This window comes from Cajanus cajan, chromosome 1 (assembly GCF_000230855.2).
Source record: "Cajanus cajan strain Asha chromosome 1, NIPB_CcT2T_4, whole genome shotgun sequence".
NCBI classification, from domain to species: Eukaryota; Viridiplantae; Streptophyta; class Magnoliopsida; order Fabales; family Fabaceae; genus Cajanus; species Cajanus cajan.
In genome coordinates, this window is record NC_138517.1 from 87845984 (window position 1) to 87868553 (window position 22570).

The window sequence follows — 22570 nt, forward strand, 5'->3', positions numbered from 1 at the left end:
CTATACAATGACTACCAATAGGTAGCCTTAAAAGGGGATATCAACTCCAATACCATCAAGTGGCCTCCACTGCACATCTCCATAAATTTATTCATGTTCTACTTCCATTCTAATATGATCATCGCAATCCAAATTACATGGAAACACGCGAGAGTAAATTAGAGTTAAAAGAAACAACATATACAATGAAAGAATTATAAACACTATTCATCATCACATCATATTTATTAGCAACTATTCCAACAACATTTAGCACTATCAATACAAGCAACTCGGTATATAGCAACCCAAGGTCAACACAGGCAACACATATCAACATCTCATAACTCAACACGTCAACATACTTCATTCTAGATCAATATTGCATATGAACAACACAGTTTAAGCAAACACATCATATGCACAATACAATAATTATATGCATTATCACACATTTCAACTAAGAGATCTCCTACAATACAAGTGAGCCGTCTAAGTTGCTTAACCCTACCGAACCAATAAACACAAATGATATTTTTGGGCTTGCTAGATCAACAACAAATTTGGATTTCACTATACAGCACAGTCACGATTTCTCAAATGTCGCCACTTAAACTAGGAAAGTTTGGTTCCGTAGTCATGACTTGTATAGTTGGGTATAAACGTACCACAACCATGACATGCATTACCACGTTATTTGTGAAATTAGACCACTAGCTATCCTCAAGGAACCACATAACTTTTACAGTAATCAATTAAGGGTGGTAGTCATCGACTTCATACTTTACTCCACATCAACTAAGGATATAGAGAAGACTCAACTTTTCACTTTAAGGACCAACTTCCCAATAACGATTTTTAACAAATTAGGTTCTCGAAGCACCACAACACAATATCTACACAATGGGATATACAACTTTTAAAACAATTTTTTCTCTAATCCTAGGTCGATCAACACAGTTTAATTTTCAACACCATGCCTAAATAACTAAAGTATTCTCAATATTCATTATGTCAACAACAAAGCAACATCACACATAGATCATAGTCATCATAGCTACACAACCTCACAACATACTTTACATTCATTCATTTCAACTTAACAACATGTTCAAAACTAACAACCTAAAACATCATCTTTATAAATCAATGCACATCATATGAACTACATTTTTCATCTCAACACATGTATTAGGTCAATCTACTCTTTTCATGCTCACCAATCAACATACAATAACTACATTGAGTCTTCATCACACATCATATAGAACATGACCTCCAAAAATAGGTAAAGAACCAACACTTGAAGTACCCTTAGGCTCGCTTTGAGCGACGAAAATTCGCTTTGGTTGAGCTTAGACAAAGAACACCTCTTAGGAGTCTCGATTTGATCGCTTCAAGTGAGTCAACTATCGTTCTAAGCGAGCGTAATTTGCTTAAGGCGTTCAAGTATTTGCTCTAAGCAAATGTAGTCAAAGACTATCCCTACAACACCTTCTTACCTCTCTCTAAGCGAGTAAGTTCTCGCTATGAGCCATCATATCTCACTTTGAGTAAGCCAAGTCAGAGAGCACACCTAACTTAGTTGCATATGCTTGCTTTGAGTGACCTCCTATGGGTGCTTCAAACAATCGAACCTAGAAAACATGCATGAATGCAACAATGAACGTAATAATGGAAGAACCACCCAATCATTCTAAAAATTCACTCATCCAACTACAAGATTCATACATACAACTCAAAAATAGTCATCTACTATCATCACACAACTCAAAAATTTCATAAGACACTACATGCAACTATCAAGGTATCAAGATCACCCATTTTTTTCCAACTCATTCAAGAAAACTCATTCAAGAACATCAACAACCCCAACTTAACATGCAATCTACTTAAATTCAACCAATTCAGCCACGAATTTCAGGGGTTCAAACAAAATTTAGTTTCACGAATTAACAAACAACCAAACAACCCATCTAAAAATTAAGAATCTAGCTTCCCTTACCTCTATAATTTGAGAATTTGAAGGGAAGAGGAAGAAGATGCTCCACAAAAATTCTGCACCAAACCCCAGAGTAGATCTTCAACACTCAAAGTTTCAATCTTCGTCTAAGAATCTAAGAAGAAAAAATGAAGGTTTCAAAATCTTCAAAACTCCTCTTACTATTCTCTCTCTCTAACTCCTTTAAAAAAATGAACTTATGAAGTTCATTTTTAAAGAAAGATCTTAAATATCTTTCTTCTACATGTCTAACTTAACTATTACTTAAAGACGTTCTTAACAGCAAAACTCACAAGAATTTTTCACCAACTTCTTGAACTTCTAAATACAAAACAACAATTCAGCATAATAACATATAATTAAAAATAACTATAACGTCCTATAACTTACCGTGTTACATAATTTAACCTTAATTTTTTACTCATAATTCACTCCTTTCATCTTTCTTTTTAAATGGGAAAATTTACATTTAGTCACGAGTCTCACAAATTTTGTTGCATTCTTTCACTTTTTGAAATGTATCAAACTGTGAATGAAAAGATAAACGTGCCTTTCTTCTCATCCCCTCCATTATTACTATGGTTGCACTTTTTTTTATGAGCAAGAAATTTAAAGACCTTACGCATACTTTTTCAACCTATCTCTTAGCCGACTCAATGATTGAGTTGCCGTTTAGTTTAACTGAATGACAAGTGTGAGATTAGGATTTAGGTTCGTGTTCGTTTTGTAATTGTATGCAATTTGTGTTAAATATTCTGTTCCTAATAGTAAAAATGCAGCGAAATAAAAGCTACATGAAGAATATAAAAGAAAATAAAACGACATAGCATCCTATTCAGTTCCGAATTAGTGAATTCCACGTTCTCCAATGTCAGCAACAGTACGACGTGGAGTGCTAGTAAATAGTAGTAAAAGAAAAAAGAATCAATTATTCTTTCTTTTTTATTATTTTTCATACAGTATATATGATCCAACTCTTTTAATTTTAATTTTTTAAATGTATTATTAATCTTTAACTTTTCAAGATGCCCTTAAAAACCAATTAATGGCGAGTGTTTTTCTCTATGTGTATCCTTTTTCAATTGGAATTTGATGAATCGATATGCATACACATGAGTGTGTTTACCAGATCGCATTTAATTAATTTATAGTTTGATTTCACTAAAGTAATTGTTTTAATTTATTTTAATAATTTATAACTTTATTTTTAAAAGTTATTTTAACTAAAACTAATTTATTACTTATAAGTTTCTAGTTTTTTTTTTTAATTTTCACAAATATACTTGAAATCTCCTTTTACCCTATTTTAGATTACTTTGTTTGATGTCAAACTATTACTTTTAATTAATTATTGCATTGTTTAATCTTAATTTAATTAAAAAAATTGATAACAATTGAGAATTATTAAAAAAAATTATTGTTTTAAAACAATATTATTAAAAATTATTTTAAAACAAAAAAAAATGACTTAAACAATGAGTTTATTCAATTAAATTATATATTTTTTAGATTAAAAAAGAAGAAATTAGCAAATCTTCACCATTTTTTATAATATAAAATTCATAAAATATTGTCCTAGTTTTTAAGATGATATGTTATTAGAAATGAACCAAATATTAGTGAGACACAAATAAATGTATGTTATAATCAAATAATTAATTGTCACACAAAAAAAACAAATAATTAAATATTTCCTTTTTATATTATTTAACATTAATCATTAACTAGTATAATAAAGTTTCAACTTTTTGCTCTAACTTATGCTTTATAAGCTTTTATTAGTTTATAAAATTTCGGACGACTAATATGTTAGTTTTGCTAAACACGCTTCAATGTTTCTGTTTGTTCTATCTCCTGTGTACTAAAAGAAGAAGAATTTACTTGCAAGATTAGTTGTGTGTTTGGATCCACCATCATGTATGTGTTGGAATTCAAGTGTGAAGCGAAGTCTCACATTAATTAGAATTAGGCATGTTGAGTGATATATAAGTGAGAAAGACTCACCTACCTTATGCATTAAGGTTTTATGATATATTGTGGTGTCAAGCTCACTTGTGTGACTTATTCACTACCTATTGTTAGGGGTGTGCAAAAAATCCAAATTGATCCGAACCGATTCATAATCAATCCAATCCATATTGAAAAATCCGGTCCATTTTGAAAAAAAATCCGAACCGAACCACTATATAAAACCGGTTCAGTTATCCGATCCATTTTTACAAAGTGGATCGGTTCGGTTCGGTTTGGTTTTCTAAAAAAACTGATCCATATATGAGTAAAAAAGTGGATAACTGCACTGCACCGAACCGATCCAATTTCAAAAAAACCGATCCAATTTTAAAAAAACCAAACCGATCCACTTTATAAAAAATGGATCAGTTAACCGATCCACTTTTATAAAATGGTTCGGTTCGGTTTGGATCGATTTTTTGAAAAACCGATCCATGAACACCCCTACCTATTGTAGAGTGCTGCCCCATGTTAAAGACTCCCCAACAGTATGTTAGACGCGGATAAGTAAGTTGAAACAATAATTAGTTATTTTTACCTCAATTTTAAGGTAATTCTTACTTAAACGTGGATATTAAACGTACAACTAAACATGTACTAGAAATGGACAAGAGATTTCAGTTTCTCCTATTTGTCTATTTAATTCCCTGACAAATTGACTAGGATTATGTTACCATGATGTTTCTAAGCTAAGAAACCTGCATATTCTTTTCACGAAATGATATGTGAAGACAAGCTTGGAATTAGTAATCTACTAGATATACATTCAAGAAAAGTACGACATTAATATGCCATTGTCCTGTCCAACATCCAAACGACTATAATACATGGTAGTGCACTAGTCAATGAGAAGGAGAATGCTAGCTCAATGGTCGATTCCAGCAGCTACTTCCATCTCTTATTTATGCCCCAACCAAACTACCATCTGAAAGAAACCAATGAACAAGGATCATGATAAGCATCAGGAACTCTTAGAGAACCAAATGAAATTGAAATGAGATTGGAAAGTTATGTGAATCACCAATATTTAACTAATTCATTTTGCTAGAATTGGAACACCACAGGCTGCAGGAGCATGCTTTCCATCCTTAAACACAAGGTTTCCTCTAACAAAAGTGTCCAAAACTTTTCCGGAAAACCTTTTTCCCATATAAGCAGAGAGGCTCTACATACAAATTTTACGAATAGAATTCATCAAAACATCCCAATTATCAGCCAAATATATTTTCTTCGTGACATGAAAAATCATGCAATATTAACAGCATTTATAACTATAATAAAAACAATAGATTTTTTTCGTGTACACATTTCTTGGACTATTTTATCCTTTTATAACCACTTCTATCTCATTCGCATAGATTCTACTCTCCAAACTTCTCTCACATCATAAGTAATTTATGACTATAATAAAGACTATAGGCCTTTTATTGTGTACACATTTCTTAGATTATTTTACCGTTTATTTATAAAGAGGAAACACTTGATTTTTATGAAACGGTGAAAATATTTTTTCTTTTTTTTGTTAAATTGGTTTCTCCAAAGGGAAAAGGAATCAGCAAAACAATTTTTTTGTATATATAAAAGTAGTGGGAGGAACAATTTGGTTTATTCAGCATCTATTTTTCTATTTTTCCCAACTGCAATTTGTCAAACAAGAAAACTTTATTAAGAAGCCACCACATAACAGTTTGAAATGATTTTAAGTTTAACTTGTAATTAAGAAAAAATAAATTCAGACAGAATGAGTTTAATAACAGGTTAAAGAAAAGATAAAACATACAGGATGTTTAAGGAAAACAGGATGATCATCATTGAGGTCAAACTCCAGCTCTGGATGCCAAACTACAATATCTGCATGGTTTCCAACTGCAATGGCCCCCTAAAGCATAAATGGAAATTTAGTTAGATTTGAACTGAAATTATTTTAAAAGAGCAAATATTCAAGTGCCTTATCACGTGACCTTCTCAAGAAAAAATAATTACGCAACCAAATCATACAGATAATGTTAACTATTTTAATTTAAATTGAATTCCTTCAGCTAATGATAATATTTTCCAGGAACATTTCAAAGGACCTTCCCTTAGCTTGCTATCTTAGACAATCTTAAATCTTGTAGCAACAACTTGTTAAAAAGTATAAGGAAGGTTCATTTCTTTAGTCAATCCTGACTCCTTAGTCCTTAGGCAATGAGGACTGACTATGTTAGGATTGAAATAGCATGACTAAAAGGACTAAGGTGGGTTCAGTCATTGCTCCTTTGTTGACAGGTCCAGACCAAAATCTTATTTCTTTTATTTATATTTTTCAGTTACTTGTTTTAAAGGAATAATGCAACAATTTTCCATCATTCCATGTAGAAATGAAAATAATAAAATTAGAATGCAATTTACTTTAGTTAAAACAGATTGCGCTATTTTTTTATAGAATATACAAAATCAAGGGAATAAAACTGTAATTATTAATTATACTACATCAAATCAGAGGCAAAGAAAGAAACAACAATTTTATCACCTTTGATTCTAACCCTGCAAATGCTGCAGGTTTCTTGCTCCACAATATAGACAACTGTTCCAGAGTTAGTCCATATTTCTTCCCATATGACCACGTCACTGGAAGATCAAACTACAAGTCACCCAATAGAACACCAGTTAGTCTTTAGACCAATTATAGCATCCACAGTTGCAACATAAAAAAATCAAATTCAACTGAAAGTCTGAAACAAGGAAACTAGCACATGGCTTTCTGATTAAAATATTGCCTAAATCCACCATCATGGTCCTTAAGGATGACTGCATTCTTTATGATCACCCTCTACTTTATAACTACAAATGATTTTTATATATGACTGCCTTTGGAAGCCACAGTTTTAGGGTGCAGTTGGGTAAACGTGAAGGTTTAAGACATAAATTTGATCATTTAACCTGTTTGAATAAGCTACACCGAGAAGCTTATTGCAATGAGCTGAAAGGAACTTATAGAAGTCATGAGAAAAGTTCACAGATTAGTAAGAAAAAAAAATTATAGTGGTTAGGTTACACACTCTTGCTGATGCACAGCACATCATTTAGCTGCATTTCTTAACAAATAATAAAACTACAATGGATATACTCCCCAGATAAATTTATTTACTATACGACCATGACAAGTATTCATTCAATAATCAACTTGTATTTTTATAATTGATTTCAAATAGGTTTAAGTTATATTATTACAGTAAGAAAAATGGTGTAACTTCACTGCATGAAAATTAACCTGCAACGATGATATACCACCCCAAGCCCTCAAGAAGTCACCCTCCTCAAGAAGCTTGAGTTCAGGCACAGTTGGTGAATGATCAGAACTTAATAGGTCAATGTCTCCCTCCTGAAATGAAGAATAAAACAAGTAAACCGACAAGATCATAAATGATTAAAGTAAGACAATACGTGGTATTTGTGGAGTTGGAGCTTACTAATACAGCCTCCCATAATTTTTCTTTGTTGAAAGCATCACGAATGGGTGGGGAACACTTAAAACGAGTATCTCCATTCGGTATCTCTTCAGACGAGAAAGCTAAGTAATGGGGACAAGTTTCAACACTTAGGCTGTCACCACGATTTTTTGCTTCCTGTACAATATAAATGTATAAGATTGGCACACATATCAAGGGAGAAAAAAGTTTCTGTAGTTTTTTAAACAAGCAAAGGGAGTAAAATAAAAATAACCAACAGGGAAAAAGACATTTTAAATTATTGTAACGGGTTTTGTTAAGTTATGAAGATAACAGCAATCGTGACATATGATAAGAAATAAAACTGATAAGATTCTGTGTAATAGAATCCATAAGAATCCTTATCAATACTAGTTTTGATTTTTTATTATAGCATAGTTGTTAGTAATTATTAGTTATGATCCAAGGATCCCTCTTTTATCTATAGCCTTATAGAAAGGTAGACTTGGATTAGAGGAACCAAGGCAGAAAAATCTGTTAGTCTTGAAGGACTTTGTCATGGGCAAATCTGCTTCTCACTTTCACTATAGGTTGCACAAAGGAATCTTTTGTGTCTACAATAGTGTTTAAGATCATGAACATGTACGAAATGAATATAAAAAGCACGTAGTAATCTAGAATACTGCTATGTATTTCCTCATTTGATTTGGAGATAAAAAAATTTAAAAAAGAACTACATATTTTATTTAAGGCTGCAGAATTTATCTACATAGAATTGAAGTTTATATTTCAGAGCCTTTTCCTAATCCAGATATTGACATTATTCATTCTCCCTTTTCTAGGTTCTCCTATCTTGTTTTATTTCTTGTCTGTTTGTATCTCTTTGCTTGTTCTGTATCAATTGGTAAATTCCATATTTAATTTTAACATGGCAACTCAATGCACACATTCTAAAAGATGAAAATGGCACACAATACCTTAATCAAATCTAAGGAAGCACTTGAATCAGACAAGTGGACAATGTGAACATGTGCTCCTTCTAAAGGACCACCAATTCTAGTGTCCTTCGTAACACCTACAAGTTCTGTAATGGCTGCCTGTTCCCTGGAAAAGTGAAGACGAGTTTTAATATTTTTTTTCTGGAAATTCAATGAGCATTCTGCCAATTAAAGATACATGATATTGTGCTCATCCAATATTCCAAATAGATTGCATCTTCGGGAAAAATATATTGTTAGATTCTCTTAAAAATATTTAAAAAAGTTTTGAGAGCCATGTCTTCATAAGCACTTCCTGTTATATAAATTACGAGGCTTTATAACGGGTACTTTAATCTTCTCAATACCCTGAGACCTCAGTCACAGCTTTCACCTCATTATTGGGGTCCAGATTTCTACTCAATTAGGAACCAGCCCCACACTTTCCCTCATTAGAGGGAGCTCAATACCAATTCGAGTGGAAGCCTTTGGTGAGCTAATTCAGATATGAAAACTTAAGTTTAAGCAGCAATTAAACAATTTCATTTTTTGACATTGCAGAAGGAATATAAGCATAACAAATAAATCATTTATCTGGAATGAAGTTATGGCTTAATGGCATGTTTATTTATTCAGAAAACAAAGCCTTAAAATGTCTTACCATGAAGGTGGCCTAGTGTTAAGATAGGTCAAGTAATCATGTGGATCACGATTATCATTAAGCTCCAAACGATTTTCAGAATCCTGTTGAATCTCAGAATGCACAAGTAAAGGCCTTCTGTATCTTGCCAACACAGACAAACCCTCCTGACAAATACATTTTCAAAACAGTTGAACAATGCCAAAAGGAAAGCTACTCCCTAGTGTAAAAACATTACCCTAGAAGATCTTTTGAGTGCAAAGTAATGTGAGAAGAACACAGTATATCAAGCAAAGCAACATATGAGAGCAGAATTGGGTATGCAAGGAAAATATAATGAAGTGCTATGGACTGATTAAAAAAAATTCTCAGCTACAACTTCACATAGTTTAAAAGGAATGTACCTTGATATGGTCAATAGTAGTCATAGGGAAGTCATCAATTCCTGAAGGACACATAAAAGACTACAACATAAAAAGGGGGGGAAGAAAAGTCAGAACAAAAGGCAATGGATATTATCATACAGATATATGATGCCTTGCACTGTGAAGAGACAACACATGTCGTAACATATATTTTGTGTTTAATTCCAAAATGATGAGTTAATAAATGAACTCAGAAAATTCAGAAATCGCCTGCAAGATAGTGCTAAACCACTTCAATGCTAGGTAAAATATCTAATGTAATAATTAACTTCTTTAAAAAAGTTGAATGATGAAATTGACCCCACTGCATATGTCCTTCACCTCTAAGAAAAGTTGCAATAGTGATGCATTAGTTTTCAAATTGTTACCTTCACACCAAGAACACCAGCACTTAAGAGACCTTCGAGAATACTTGTATTAAGTGCATTTTCAGGGATTAGGCCTCCCCAAAATCCTGTACAAGATTATAAAAGAAAATCTCAGTAACTCAATCAATTAATTGTATGCTGAGGCAGAGTCTGTTGGTCATACCAACATCAACATAGATTTTATCCTCTGCAGCTTCAAGCTGGAAACAGGTGGAAACTTTTGTCAGGAGAAGAAAAATTGTTCAATTCAAAAATTAACCATAAGTAACCTAGCAAATTCAACACTTCCAATTATCGATTACCAATATATCAAAAGTTCAATTGCATGGAAAATTTTAGATGATGTATGTCAGAAGGAACTCCTTTTATCTCTTCGAAATGAAAACATTCATTATAAGAGGATGAATATTATTTAAATACAGCATCAATCAGTTATACCTTAAGTTCCAGTGTTTCCTTAGACACAGTTGTGGGTTGATTGTTTAGAGGCATGTCAACCACTGTGGTTACACCACCTGTTAAAACAGAGTGTTGGAACGCATCTATGTAATGTATACAAACCAAACTAAACAAGTTATGCATATCAACTACTGTTGACTTAGACAGGAGTCACAGGACAACTATAATTCAGAAGAAAGTGAAAAATTATTTAAGTTATAGTTATCCACTAATTAGCATCACCTGAAGACTGATAAGTCATCACAAGTTATTGTTTTCTTTGTTCTAAGCTTGAAATCTGAATGTACTTATGAAGCGTAGGAAACTACTAAGCTTTCCCCTGAACTATGATATTGATATCAATTTCTAAGGCATACTACTAATGAAGGAAATGTGTAGATCAATAAAGGAAAAAGCATACCAGCAGCGGCAGCTCTGGTACCAGTATCAAATCCTTCCCATTCAGTTCTTCCTGGCTCATCAAGATGTACGTGCCTGTCAAAGTAATTTAAGTAATTAGACGAAGGATGACACACATAAATCATGTTAAGATATAAAATGTGAACCATCTGGAAAATCCACTGATTATTAAGGTATTGATAATCAACTCTTCTAGTCTAGCATTCCTACTCCAATACAATTTGTTTTTCTTCTAAAAGTTAACAGAAACAAAAAGGATGTGAAAATGTTTCTCCCTCTTTTTTATTTTTATTTTTAAATTTCTCTAGTTTCTTTTTGTTGGTTAATGCCAATATGTTCTGTCAAAAGCCAAGTCTTTGAAATAGGCCATTAGATCTTATTTTCCTTAATAGTCTCTAACTTTGGTAGTTTTTCTTTGTTTTCCAATCTCCATTTACCTATAATTATTTAGCTATCCTCAATTTGATTAACTCTTCACCACTGCGTCTATTGGTCTTCTTCTCAGATGACCAAACCATCTTAGGTGCTATTTTACTATATTTTCCTCATTAAGTGTTATTCCTACTTTCTCTATAACAAATTCTTGCAGACCCAATGTTCTTGTTAAATTTTTCAACATTGTTGTATTTAGAACCTGCATCTAGAAAAGTGGCAGAAATAAATAAAAAGAAGATTATATTCACATCTTACACATCAATCAAGCCAGGCATGACAACAGCATCTCCATAATCAATTACTTCTTCTTGCTTAGATTTTCCCTGCTTACCATTTCCCTCGATGACAGATATTATCCTCCCTTCATTTATCTCCACTGTTGATGGTCCACAAATAAAAGAATCAATTTACAGATGTACATAGTGATAGCCTGGTGAAAGATTAACATGTACAATTGAAACAACAAACGGTCAAGAGAAAATATGGTCTTAAAAATTACTGAATTAATGCTAGTGCCACTCAAGTGAGTCCTAAGTCCTAACTCCTAAAACCTTCACCTCAAGTGTACCCCTTTTTTCCTCTATCCTTAATTTTAAAGAACATCTTTGGAAGATGGAATTATTTATATTTGAAGTTTGATCTTTTCCCACAACCTCACTTTTCTTTTTATTTTGTTACAAGTATTTTCTATTAGAGTCAATTGTGATGTAAACACGGTCAGAACACAAAATCGCACTACCTTAGTTTACACAAAAACCTTAACAACCTTACTTTACACAAAATGAAAAGAGTAAAATAAAACTATAATGATAAAGGGTTAGAAAAGTAAAACCTGAACCAGAAATGATCCCTTGTGGGGTGACAATGCGTTTGCTGGTTATCCAGAAGTGGCGATGGGGAAGAAGGCTGCACTTACCCCCTGGTAACTGTGGCACAAAAAGTCAACAACATTCAACCCTCATTACATAACGGTAACACCCCAAACCCACACCCTCTTCAAATTCCCAGACCATGGCAGTTGAGATTATCACAACAAAAATTCCAAATTAGTCACAGTGACTATAGTGGTGGCAAAAAATAAGTCTTGTGCACAACCCTTAAGTCAAAGTTGGAATGGAAGTGAACCTTTATGATAGGATATAACTGAGCCCTGTAAGAATCCTGCAAGTAGAAGAATACTATGAAGGAAACAAGGATTGTTAGCAAAGGCAGTACCCTCCACAGAAGTTGCTCCATCTCTCACTCTCTCTTTGATACTTCGATTATGCCTATGCTATGGTGAATGGTTATTACAGCAGATTATATATGTCAGCTTAATACACTCTCGTTCATCTTAGATAACAAACTATGGGGTTACATTATTTTAGGGTACATCATACATCAACTACAGATTTCTTTGTTCAGAAAGACGATGGATTATCTGAATCAAATCAATTCTATAACAAAAGAAAAATTATTAATTTGATTTTGTTAAAAATAAAATGTATAATTAATTACGCACGGATGTAGTTAAAGTTGGTTGAATTTGTAAATTTTCATGTACTAAATTCGATCCTTATAAATAAAAATAATTATTTTATAAGAATTAATTTAAAATATTTTTTTTTTTTAATTTATACCAGAGAACCAAGGCTCGTGAAGAATAAAAAACGACATAAAATCCTATCTCTAATCACTGAATCCCACGTTCTACAATGTCAGCAACAGTACGTCGTGGCACAATTGGACCACCTACAATTGTCTGTTTCTATTTCATTTTCATATTTTAATCATGATATCAAGTACTAATACTAATAGTATTTCACATTTTTTTTTTATTCTCTACCATGTAACCTACAATCAATATATTCTCAATACGATGTCCACACATACTTTGTGCAAGCAGCAAAATATTGGTACGAATAACTTCTCTTACAAAGGGTAACATAATTTTTCAACTAATCGAGAGATGACATATTATATGATGGGAGATAAAATTAACTATTTTAAAAAGATAAAGCTGTTTCAAGAAAAAAATTTCATTGTCGGGCATTTCACGAAAACAAATTTCATAACAATTAGCATTTTTCTTTCCTAACTAATTTGATAGGTTGTTAAATCGACCTTAATTAAGTATATGAAACTTTCCATGTAGGTGATTTGTTTTATTATTGTTGGGATTATTTTATGGTACTTATGTTGGGGTTGTTAAATCATTGAAGTATGTTTGTGTTATATAAGTTATTTTTTATCATATTTTATCGATGTGGAACTTGTTTGTATCCCAATAATTATTTTAGGTATAATTATCATTCTCGTCCTAATACTTTCATAATCTTTATATTTTAGTATTTATTTATTTATTTTATCTATATCTTTTTAATCTTTATTGTCCATTTTTATATAAACTTAAAAATAAGAATTATGAAATTATAAAGATTAAAAAAATATTTAAAAAAGTATGTATAAGTAAAGTTCATGAAATTATATAAACTAAAAAGATAATTAAACCATTAATTATTATACATTTCTTGGTTAATTAGATTTCTCGAATTCCTTTCTCGTTGTTTTTTTATTTACTTATTCTTTCAATATTCTGTTGTTATTATTTTACAACTTTGTGGGCCTTAAAACAAAAGAAATCAAAAATAAAATAAAATTTGATTAAGTGAAATGAAAAAGATTTATAATTAAGTTTCTAAGTTATATGTTACACTTTAGATTATGTTATGGTGTAGGTATATTTAATGATAAAAATTGAAGTATCAAGTTTTGTATCAAGTTGTAGAACTTCTTTTGTACTACTACAAACTTGTAGACCATACGTTTATTATTTGCACTCCACACTTTGAATCATCACGAAACTCAGCATGTGATTAGATATAAAATTAAGAATAAGCAAATGATATATAAAAAAAATAATGTATATGAGAAATTAAAAGAAGAAAAATGGGACTTAAGAACTGCAATTGGCATTTGGAGTAATGGGGAAGGCGAAGTGAATCTTGCAAAACTGAGGAAGAAGTTGGGCTCTTTCATGCTTGATACCAGCTTCAAGTGTAGATTTCTTGATGCATTGACACATCGATCTTCGAACACCAAGTTTCTTTGTCTTTAGAAATATTGCCACTAAACCCCCACAACATTGACTAGATGGTTCTAGTGGACCCAAATTCAACATGAATGGCTCACATGGCAACAAATAAGTTAAAGCCTCATTGCATGTTATTTCTTCCCTTTGAAATCCACTTACCATGCTTGTTAACAAACCAAAACTCATCATACACATATAAAGTGTTGCCATTTTCTTCTCACCCATCTTATGATAGATGAATGGAATGAAATTATGTAGTTCTTATTAATAGGCACTTGGAGCGTTAGTTTATTGGTAACTTGTTAATTTAGATATGTTGTGCATTTATGCTCTTTTTTTTTAAAAAAAATTGTAACATTTTACTTATAGAATTAAAGATGAAAATTAATGTTGATATATGGCATTTGCTTTCTTTCTTTCGTTCCGGTTCGAATAACATGCTATGGAAACTTGAGTTAAAAAATAAATATTGATTATATATGGACATTTTTAAAAAATAACTTAATTGAGATTATTTTTAATAAAGATTTTATTATACAAGAGATTATTATGTTATTAATGTTTTTTTTAATGTATTGGATTGAGATTTTATAAGCTTTTTAGCATAAAAAATTCTTGTTTAATGGCTTTTAAGATTTTTTTTTTAAAAAAAAAACATTGAAAAAATGTAATGACTTTTAAGATTTTTTTTAAAAAAATTAATTAAGATTTTGTCATATGAATTTTAATAGATTTTATTAGATTTCAATGGATGATATAGATTTTAAAAAATATATATAATTAATAAAAAAAATAATATAAATGACAAGGTTCAACAAAGAAAATAAAATTAATAAATTTTTCAATCTTTTAATAAACAATTGATTTTAGTTTCATGTATTTTTAAGTAACATTTTTCTAATACAATCTTCTAAACATTTATATTTTCTCATTTATACTATTAAATTTGGAAAATATGTTCAAATTTATTATATTCATTAATTGGTAGAATTGTAAAAATATATTTTTAATATATGTTTAAAGTTTTGACATTTTAATATTGAATTTTATTGAAAATAAAAAAAAATTAAATTTGAATAATTTAAAATTTTTACAATATATAATATTTAATAATTCAAAATTAATTTTAAATACTTAATAATTAAAAAAAAAACAAATACTGATAAATTATATATCAATATTGATAGATAAAAATGCAATCAAATATATTGATAGATAGAGCAAAGATTTAAAAATAGAGAGAAAAAATAAATAAATAAATAAATAAGAGACATGAAAAAAAGAAAAAGAAAATGTAAGATACAAAAAACATGAAAAAAGAAAGACAGAAGAGAAAGAGAAAAAAAAATGAGATAGAAAAGAAAAATAAAGGAGAAGGAGAGGGAAAAGAAAATGAGATATAGAGAAAAGCAAAAAAAAGAAGAAATATAAAAGAAAAAAATAAAAGTCATGTCAAATCTTAAAAATTTTAATAAGATTGTTGAATAAGTAAATTATATGTAAATTCTTTTTGAAAATTTCATAAAATTCATCTTTTAAAATAATTCATTGAAATCTTATATATTTTTAAATATTAACATATTATTTTTAAGTAAAAAAATTATTATAAAATATTATCTTGAAGTACTTTTAACCAAAATTTTGATTATCTTAGATATCACGTGACTTTATTATATTATAAAAAAATTAATTTATAATAAATTTTTTAAAATTTTTTGAAATTCAAATTCAATACACCTCCTTAATGTTTATTTGAGTTTTAAAAATTGTTTACACTGTTTTTTAAGAATTTATATGAATTGTTATACGGTTGAGAAAATAATTTTTAGATTTTTTTAAATTTTTTTTTATCTAATTATATTTTAATATTTTAAAATAAATTATTATCAATAAATAAAAATATAAATTATTTATCATAAACCTAAAATATGTTTTATATATTTAAAAATATTCATTTATACAAATTTTAAATATAACTTATATATTTAAATATAATATTTATATATACAATTTATTATAAATTTTAACCATATATAATAAATATTTAACCTATACAATATATAAAATACTAGTTTACTTCTAATGTTATAAATTAATCAAATAACATTTTTCTCATGATGATAAAAAAAACTATTAGGTAGAAATTAATAAAATAAAATGTCTAATCATTATTCTCTTCCTACGCACTAATAAAATTAGGACAAAAAATAATTAAGCGGAAAGAGTAAAGATAATAAATTTTCATAATCTTAAGAGTAACTTTTAGAGAAATAATACAAAGTGTTTTAACAAATTTGCTGTGACTAATTAAATTAAACTGAAATATTAAATTAGTAGAAAACTAAAGCTTAAATTACCAAGCAAGTCTGCGAACTATTTAGAAATTCTAAATAGGTCCTTAAAACTATTTTTTTATTTTTGTAAATGAAAAACAAATGTAGGTTCTGCAATTAGTTATTGACCACCTAAAATAATTTTTTAAAAATGACAATTTGTAGCGACAGGAAAAACTAAAAATGGCAGAGACTGAATTAAAAAAATTTACACAAGGAAGAATCCAATTAAAATATTTTAAATCTAGTTGATGAGGTATTAATGAATTAAATTAAGCGAAAGTGAATATAAAATCTGATTCTGAAGGGGGGAAATTGTAATTTAGCGGAATTAAGCAGTTGAGAATTGAGATCCGAAATGGAACAGGGATAAGGAAGTGTTGACCGTTGACCCTTTTGTGAGTTGGAGAGCAGAGGAAGATGATGCCGCAACAATGGGCGTCTCCATGTGGAAATCAATGCACCAACAAATACGCTGCACTTACCCAAATCCCATGTATATATATATATATATATATATTTACTATTTTCATTTCAATTTCATTTCAAGATTTATGGAACCCTCATAAGTATTCTGCTTTTCTTTCTCATTCAAAATTTCCTTCTAGGGAGAGTATTCTGCAAAAAGGGCTGCAACTCTGACGGGGAGACATGGGAGGAATGTGAGATCATTTCCATACTTTATTCATTTTTTTTTTTATCTTCTCAAAGGGTTTGCTGATCAAATTTGCTATTGTTTCCTTAAAATCTAGGTTAAATTTCAGTTTTTTTGTGTTTCTGCATCAATAGGTCGTTCCTATCCCTAATAAACTGTTTAAAAATAGGTATCCAATTTGGTCTCTTAGAGTTTGACTACTTGTGTTGCTTTGGTAACTCAAAGTGCACTTACTTACAAATTGGTCTTTGAAAGTTTCAGCTTTCTAGTAACAAGTTAACCTTGTCAAGTTGTCACCTTGTATACAATTTCACACCTATTTATACAGTGTGCTCTCTAACTTGTCCGATTCCGGCCTTTTGTCGGGAGGGGTGGTGCTTATTCTACCCTTCCCACGTGCATGAAAGGTCTTGGGCTCAAGGGTCTTGGTCCTTTGACCTTATAGAAGCTCGGCATTTGCTCTGTATACTTCGGTTGACTCTTTCCTTAGCTTGGTTGGACGCTCCACATACCATTATTATGTTTCAAAAAAGAAAAAAAGGGCACACGACTCGATAATAGCCTCAATGTGACTGGTTATGACTTGGTTACTAGCTAGACCCTTTTTCTTTTTCACGAAAATGACAAATTTTCAGTCAGGATTAGGGATTTTGGCAAAGTTTTAAATTGTGGTAGTGGTCGTATATAAAAACTTGACGTTGCCTGAAATAGTGGTCGTGCACCAACTGTTTTTTTTTTTTTTTTCTCTTTTTCTTTGTTTCTCATTTTTGTCTCCCTGCTAAATCAAACCAATTCATCTTATCTGTGAGAGGAGTGTCTTCAATTGGGTGCAATGCTGACTGAGTTGGGAGAGCAACCCAACTGGTGACATCAGTGCACAATTTAAAACAGTCGGCACTCCAATTGAGTTTAGTTAATTTTTGTTAATTATTTTTACTATAGATATTTTCTGAACGATCTGCAGTTATTTTCCTCCACTTATGTGACACTGAAATTTATTATCTTTTATTTAATTTTACCATTACGTGTGTGTGCAGATAAATGTACCCATTCCTAGTTCCATTAAAATTGTTATATTCCATACCCATATCTGTTTCAATTACCATGCTAGTATCTATACAACATGTGCCACACCACACATCAAACTAAGACACTCAGATGCAACACAGAATCAACAGAAACAGGAGCTTAGCCTTCATTCCTTTCATGGTCAGAGATCTTGTCACATTTTGGATTACCTGACTGTGCACTAAATCTTACTATGAGGGCTGAAATGATGATTGTAGAAGTAGCTCTTGCAAGTTTGCAGAATTTGATTCTAATGTATGAATGATAAATTATTGGCCAACCAGGTCTGGAGGAATGCAATCAAATATGTTACAAGGACCCTGTACTAAAGGACCAACAGTGGAGTGCTTATATTGATCGTTCACCTGGTGCGGCCAGTTATTCAGAGGTATTTTCTTTCCTCCCATCCCATGCTTCTTTTACAGTTTTACCTCCCAAGTTTCCATTTTAGTATTTAGCTACATGCAACATAGTTTATTGCTGCTTTGGCTTATTCTAACAAAGTTTTTCTTTAATGGTTTCTACTCTCACAACTCGCATAAATTTAATGGTAAATTGAAATTTACCACCTTGAAGTTTTGTCCAAATCATTATGTGTACCAAATTTAAAATTGCACAACCCATCTATCATGTTCCAAATGCATGCATTACAACCCCATAAATTGTAATAAAGAAACATACCGGTAGGAGAAACTGTCAGTTTTGTGTAAACTGTAGACAAAATAATGATCCAATACTCTATCATTTGTAGTTGTATATAGTGGGAAACAGAACAATGCAATGTGCTAAAAAATTAAAGCAAGATTGCAAATGGATCTTCATTGGTAGTGACTTGGTTTCAATTTTTAACTCATACTAAATTTAGTTTGAATTCATACTTATTCAACTCAAGCCCATGATTCAAGTGTTTGGTTTTGCGGATTATTGCTGGAGGGAAGAACATAAAATTGGGTAAATATCAAAGGCATATTTTTCTACACACCCTTTACATTTTCCCTTTATTTTTTTACCAAATCCTTCTGTCTTACTGCTAAATATAAATACCCGAGTCCAAATGATAAACATACATAACATTCTATAATGTCTTGTACCAATGCTACATTTTTGTTTCATTCTACCTTTTTTAATTTAAACTTGATCACTATTTGAATTTTAAGTTTCAGCCTTGGGTTTGATAGGTTCTACACAACTACGTGACTTTCATTTTGGTCTATGCTTACCAAATAATGAGCTACAATTGATTTTACTACTTGATTTGTTTTAATGTGGTCATTTAGCTAGTTCTTTAGGCAGCTCCAGAAATTGGCATAAAGCTAGGCTGTTGTAAAGTTTGAGGAATATTATTTTCCTCACCAAAAACTCAGTCCCTTTGATGCTGTGCATGTTCCAGCAATATACTATTCAAATGATATCTTGAGTTTTGACTTTTGACATTGGTTTGTAAGGGAGAATTTTGAAAGTAAAGAGATGACATCTTACAAGTCGTAGAAGCAAGAACATCAGTTTAGGTAGACACTCTTTAAGTGTTGTGGCATTACGAAGTCAATGGAGATTTATTTTAAAAACCTATTTTGCTTTGTTCTTGTATACCCCTTCATTCAAAATTCTAATATCCATATGCTGGGAAGTGGGATTCACATCACATGAGGGAAAGTCAAAACTTACGTAAATAAATATGCCCACTAGTTATTCACTTGCAACATAATCATAGCTCTTAGTGGCTTAAGATTAGTTATGGGAAAGTTTTGCTTTTGAATTAATGATGGTTAATACCTTCTGATACAGGAATGTTTCTTTGCTTGTGTATCTGGTTGCGGTTATAAGGTCAGTTTGATTTCAAAAACCTAAATTTGATTAATTGTTGTGTACCCCCTTTCCCTTGGGTATATATATATATATATATATATATATAATTAAAAAAAAAAAAAGACAAATGAAAGGACTCTTAAGCATGAGAATCTTTAAAATGATGACATAAGGAAATGATTTTTAGCTTTATTGCCTTTCGGACATCCCATGCCCACTTCACACAATACATTTTTTGCTTGTAGTTCTCAGGAAAAGGAAATGAAAAGTTTATTGTAGTAACTGTGATCTTATATATTTTCCATAGTAACTTTACATCCATATCGTGCCATAGGTAGAGAGCACAACATGGTGAATGGGAATTTCCATCTCAAATCAGTTCAATGGCCTTGAATCAATTGTGTTTTTAATTTGAAAAATCATGTAAAAAACGTTTATTTGTTCCTTTACTTTTGGTATATTCCAGATAAAGTTCTACAGAAAATTGAATGCTTTCTCTTTGCTAAACCATTAATATTTTCTCTCTGCTTTCTCTTGCCTTCAAGCAGGTTTTCCATATATTTATTAATTGGGTCCTTAACCATATTTTCATCAACGTTCCATTGAGTACAGAGACTCGATTGAAAATTTTCGAATAGTTCAGTGACTGAGTTGCAAATTTATTTATTCAGTGTCCTTGAATTATTTAAAAGAATTCAATTAGGTCCCTATACTTAATAAAATCCTAACAGAAATGTGATCACTGATCAGGGATCCAATTGAAAATTATTTACAAGTTTAGAGACCCAATTGCAAGTTTTTATAGTATAGAAACCTATTTAAAAATCTCCAAATAGTTAATGGACTAATCGATTAATCTAACCTGTTTTGAAGTGTAACATTTCTTATTATTGAATGTAAAGAATTTGCAAGGGTGCATGAATCTGAAGGCTATATTCAAAGTTTTATATGTAATGACCCACCCTACTGTATATCTTGCATGTTGCAGTTCGATGTGAAACAAGACACAGTTGATAAAGTTAGTCCTAACAGGCCTCCAAAGCCTGCCCCAGTTCAGAAGCCGAGGCCACAACCCGTAGAATCAATTCACCTGCCTGAGGATATGCCTGGCACTTCTGCATAGTGATAACTGATAACTGATAAAATCCTAGTCTTACAAAAAAACACAGAAAAACTTGCACTTGATCATTCTTTTATAGGCTACATTTTTTTAGGAATTTATTTTTGCATTCATCCTTCTTATCGGCATGGTTTAGTTCATTTTATGGGCAACAGTATGACTGCTAATGCCGTTTTGCCTTGAGATTCTAAAGTTTTCATGCCGTGTTAATTAAAGCAGGGAATGTGGAAAATTTGGTAGTTTGATAACCACAGATTTACTTTGGCTTTCACGATTTTGTCATGCTTTATTTGGATCAAGAGCAAAATAGAGGAAACTCAGGAAAGTAATAAATAAAAAAATTAAAGAAATAGAAATGATAGAAATGGAAAATGAATAAAGTGAAAATGTGTTGTTTAGATGGGTAGAAATATAAAGTATAAAAAAAAATGTTTATTTAGGTGAGTGAAAGAGTGAAGAAATCGACAAATTATATGACAAAAAAAATTGTCATTATTTCTTAACATAAAATTACTTTAAAAAAAAAACAAAAAAAAATATTTTTTTAAGAAATTAAAATAAAAAAAAAATAAAAAATAGAGAGATTCATTTCATAGCTACTTAGGGAAAAAGTATTTTTGGGTATGTCACGATGATTTTCTTTATTATTTTTCTTAAACATATAGTAAAAAAAAAGTTTTTTTTTATCTTCTTTTATACCTATAGAAGCAGAGGCTAAAAGAAAGTTTTTCGTGTTTTGATTTTCTATCCGATGATGAATTACAGGTAGTTCGAGAAATTTTGGAGTTTTCCTCATCTAACAAAATACTTTCTATTTTTTTTTTAATTTCTTTTCTTCATGTTACCTTTGACATTGCTGTGCCATTTTAATCACTTTACACTGTTACTTGAGAAATACTAGTAAGAGTATAACACATTCTTTTATTAATATATCTGGCATTTGGTAATTGAGCTTGAACTTCTCAATATTTTATGGTAGACAGCGTGACTTGAAAAATTTTATTCATTTATATGTCCACATGACATAATAACTATTAACACAGTTCCTGAAGAAAGTCGATATCAACAATGTTTACACAATTTAAAAAAAGGGCTTTAAACTTTTCGAAAGGCCATGCAAAATGTAGCTTTTCGTTAAGGGGAAAAGAGCCAAAACTGCCTTAAACATAAATTGGAGACTAAAGCGATTACTTTATCTATGGGCCTAGATTCACCTTGAAAATTCCTTTTTTTCAAAATTATAGAAAAGTAAAATTATCAATAGCAATATAAGTGTTGCTGCCCAGGATCGAACTGGGGACCTTTAGTGTGTAAGACTAACGTGATAACCACTACACCACAGCAACTAATTTACTAATGCCTGGAATGGAATTATTAAAATATAAAATAA

General features: G+C 30.7%; 2 protein-coding genes and 1 non-coding gene across 3 annotated transcripts; 1 reads left to right on the forward strand and 2 right to left on the reverse strand.

Moving 5' to 3' along the window:
* Positions 1-4734: 4734 nt before the first annotated feature.
* LOC109803969 (allantoinase) lies at positions 4735-12549 on the reverse strand. Its single transcript, XM_020365684.3, has 16 exons — positions 12251-12549; positions 11958-12051; positions 11381-11501; positions 10692-10765; positions 10271-10347; positions 9996-10032; positions 9833-9918; positions 9444-9503; positions 9061-9206; positions 8400-8526; positions 7444-7599; positions 7245-7355; positions 6504-6614; positions 5772-5870; positions 5013-5156; positions 4735-4916 (listed from the first exon to the last, which is right to left on the reverse strand). Exons 1-15 carry the CDS (start codon positions 12359-12361, stop codon positions 5028-5030), a joined length of 1539 nt encoding a protein of 512 aa, XP_020221273.1. The 5' UTR covers positions 12362-12549; the 3' UTR covers positions 4735-4916; positions 5013-5027.
* A 4300-nt stretch (positions 12550-16849) lies between these two features.
* Positions 16850-21431, forward strand: LOC109804075 (defensin-like protein). Its single transcript, XM_020365841.3, has 5 exons — positions 16850-17027; positions 17140-17193; positions 18539-18642; positions 20040-20078; positions 21049-21431. Exons 1-5 carry the CDS (start codon positions 16952-16954, stop codon positions 21181-21183), a joined length of 408 nt encoding a protein of 135 aa, XP_020221430.1. The 5' UTR covers positions 16850-16951; the 3' UTR covers positions 21184-21431.
* A 1022-nt stretch (positions 21432-22453) lies between these two features.
* On the reverse strand, positions 22454-22526 carry TRNAV-UAC (transfer RNA valine (anticodon UAC)). The gene has a single exon. It is a non-coding gene; the product is annotated as a tRNA-Val (tRNA).
* Between the last annotated feature and the right edge of the window lie 44 nt (positions 22527-22570).

Bases quoted from the DNA above. Each gene is read 5' to 3' on its own strand.
- LOC109803969 (XM_020365684.3), bottom strand. From the start codon at position 12,361: ATGGAGCAACTTCTGTGGAGGGTACTGCCTTTGCTAACAATCCTTGTT. The intron at 10,033-10,270 runs GTATAACTGATT...ACCTGTTTCCAG, and splicing joins AGGAAACACTGGAACTTAAG to CTTGAAGCTGCAGAGGATAA. The intron at 9,207-9,443 runs GTACATTCCTTT...TGTATTTGTCAG, and splicing joins CTACTATTGACCATATCAAG to GAGGGTTTGTCTGTGTTGGC.
- LOC109804075 (XM_020365841.3), top strand. From the start codon at position 16,952: ATGATGCCGCAACAATGGGCGTCTCCATGTGGAAATCAATGCACCAAC. The intron at 17,028-17,139 runs GTATATATATAT...ATTTCCTTCTAG, and splicing joins TGCACTTACCCAAATCCCAT to GGAGAGTATTCTGCAAAAAG. The intron at 20,079-21,048 runs GTCAGTTTGATT...TGCATGTTGCAG, and splicing joins TATCTGGTTGCGGTTATAAG to TTCGATGTGAAACAAGACAC.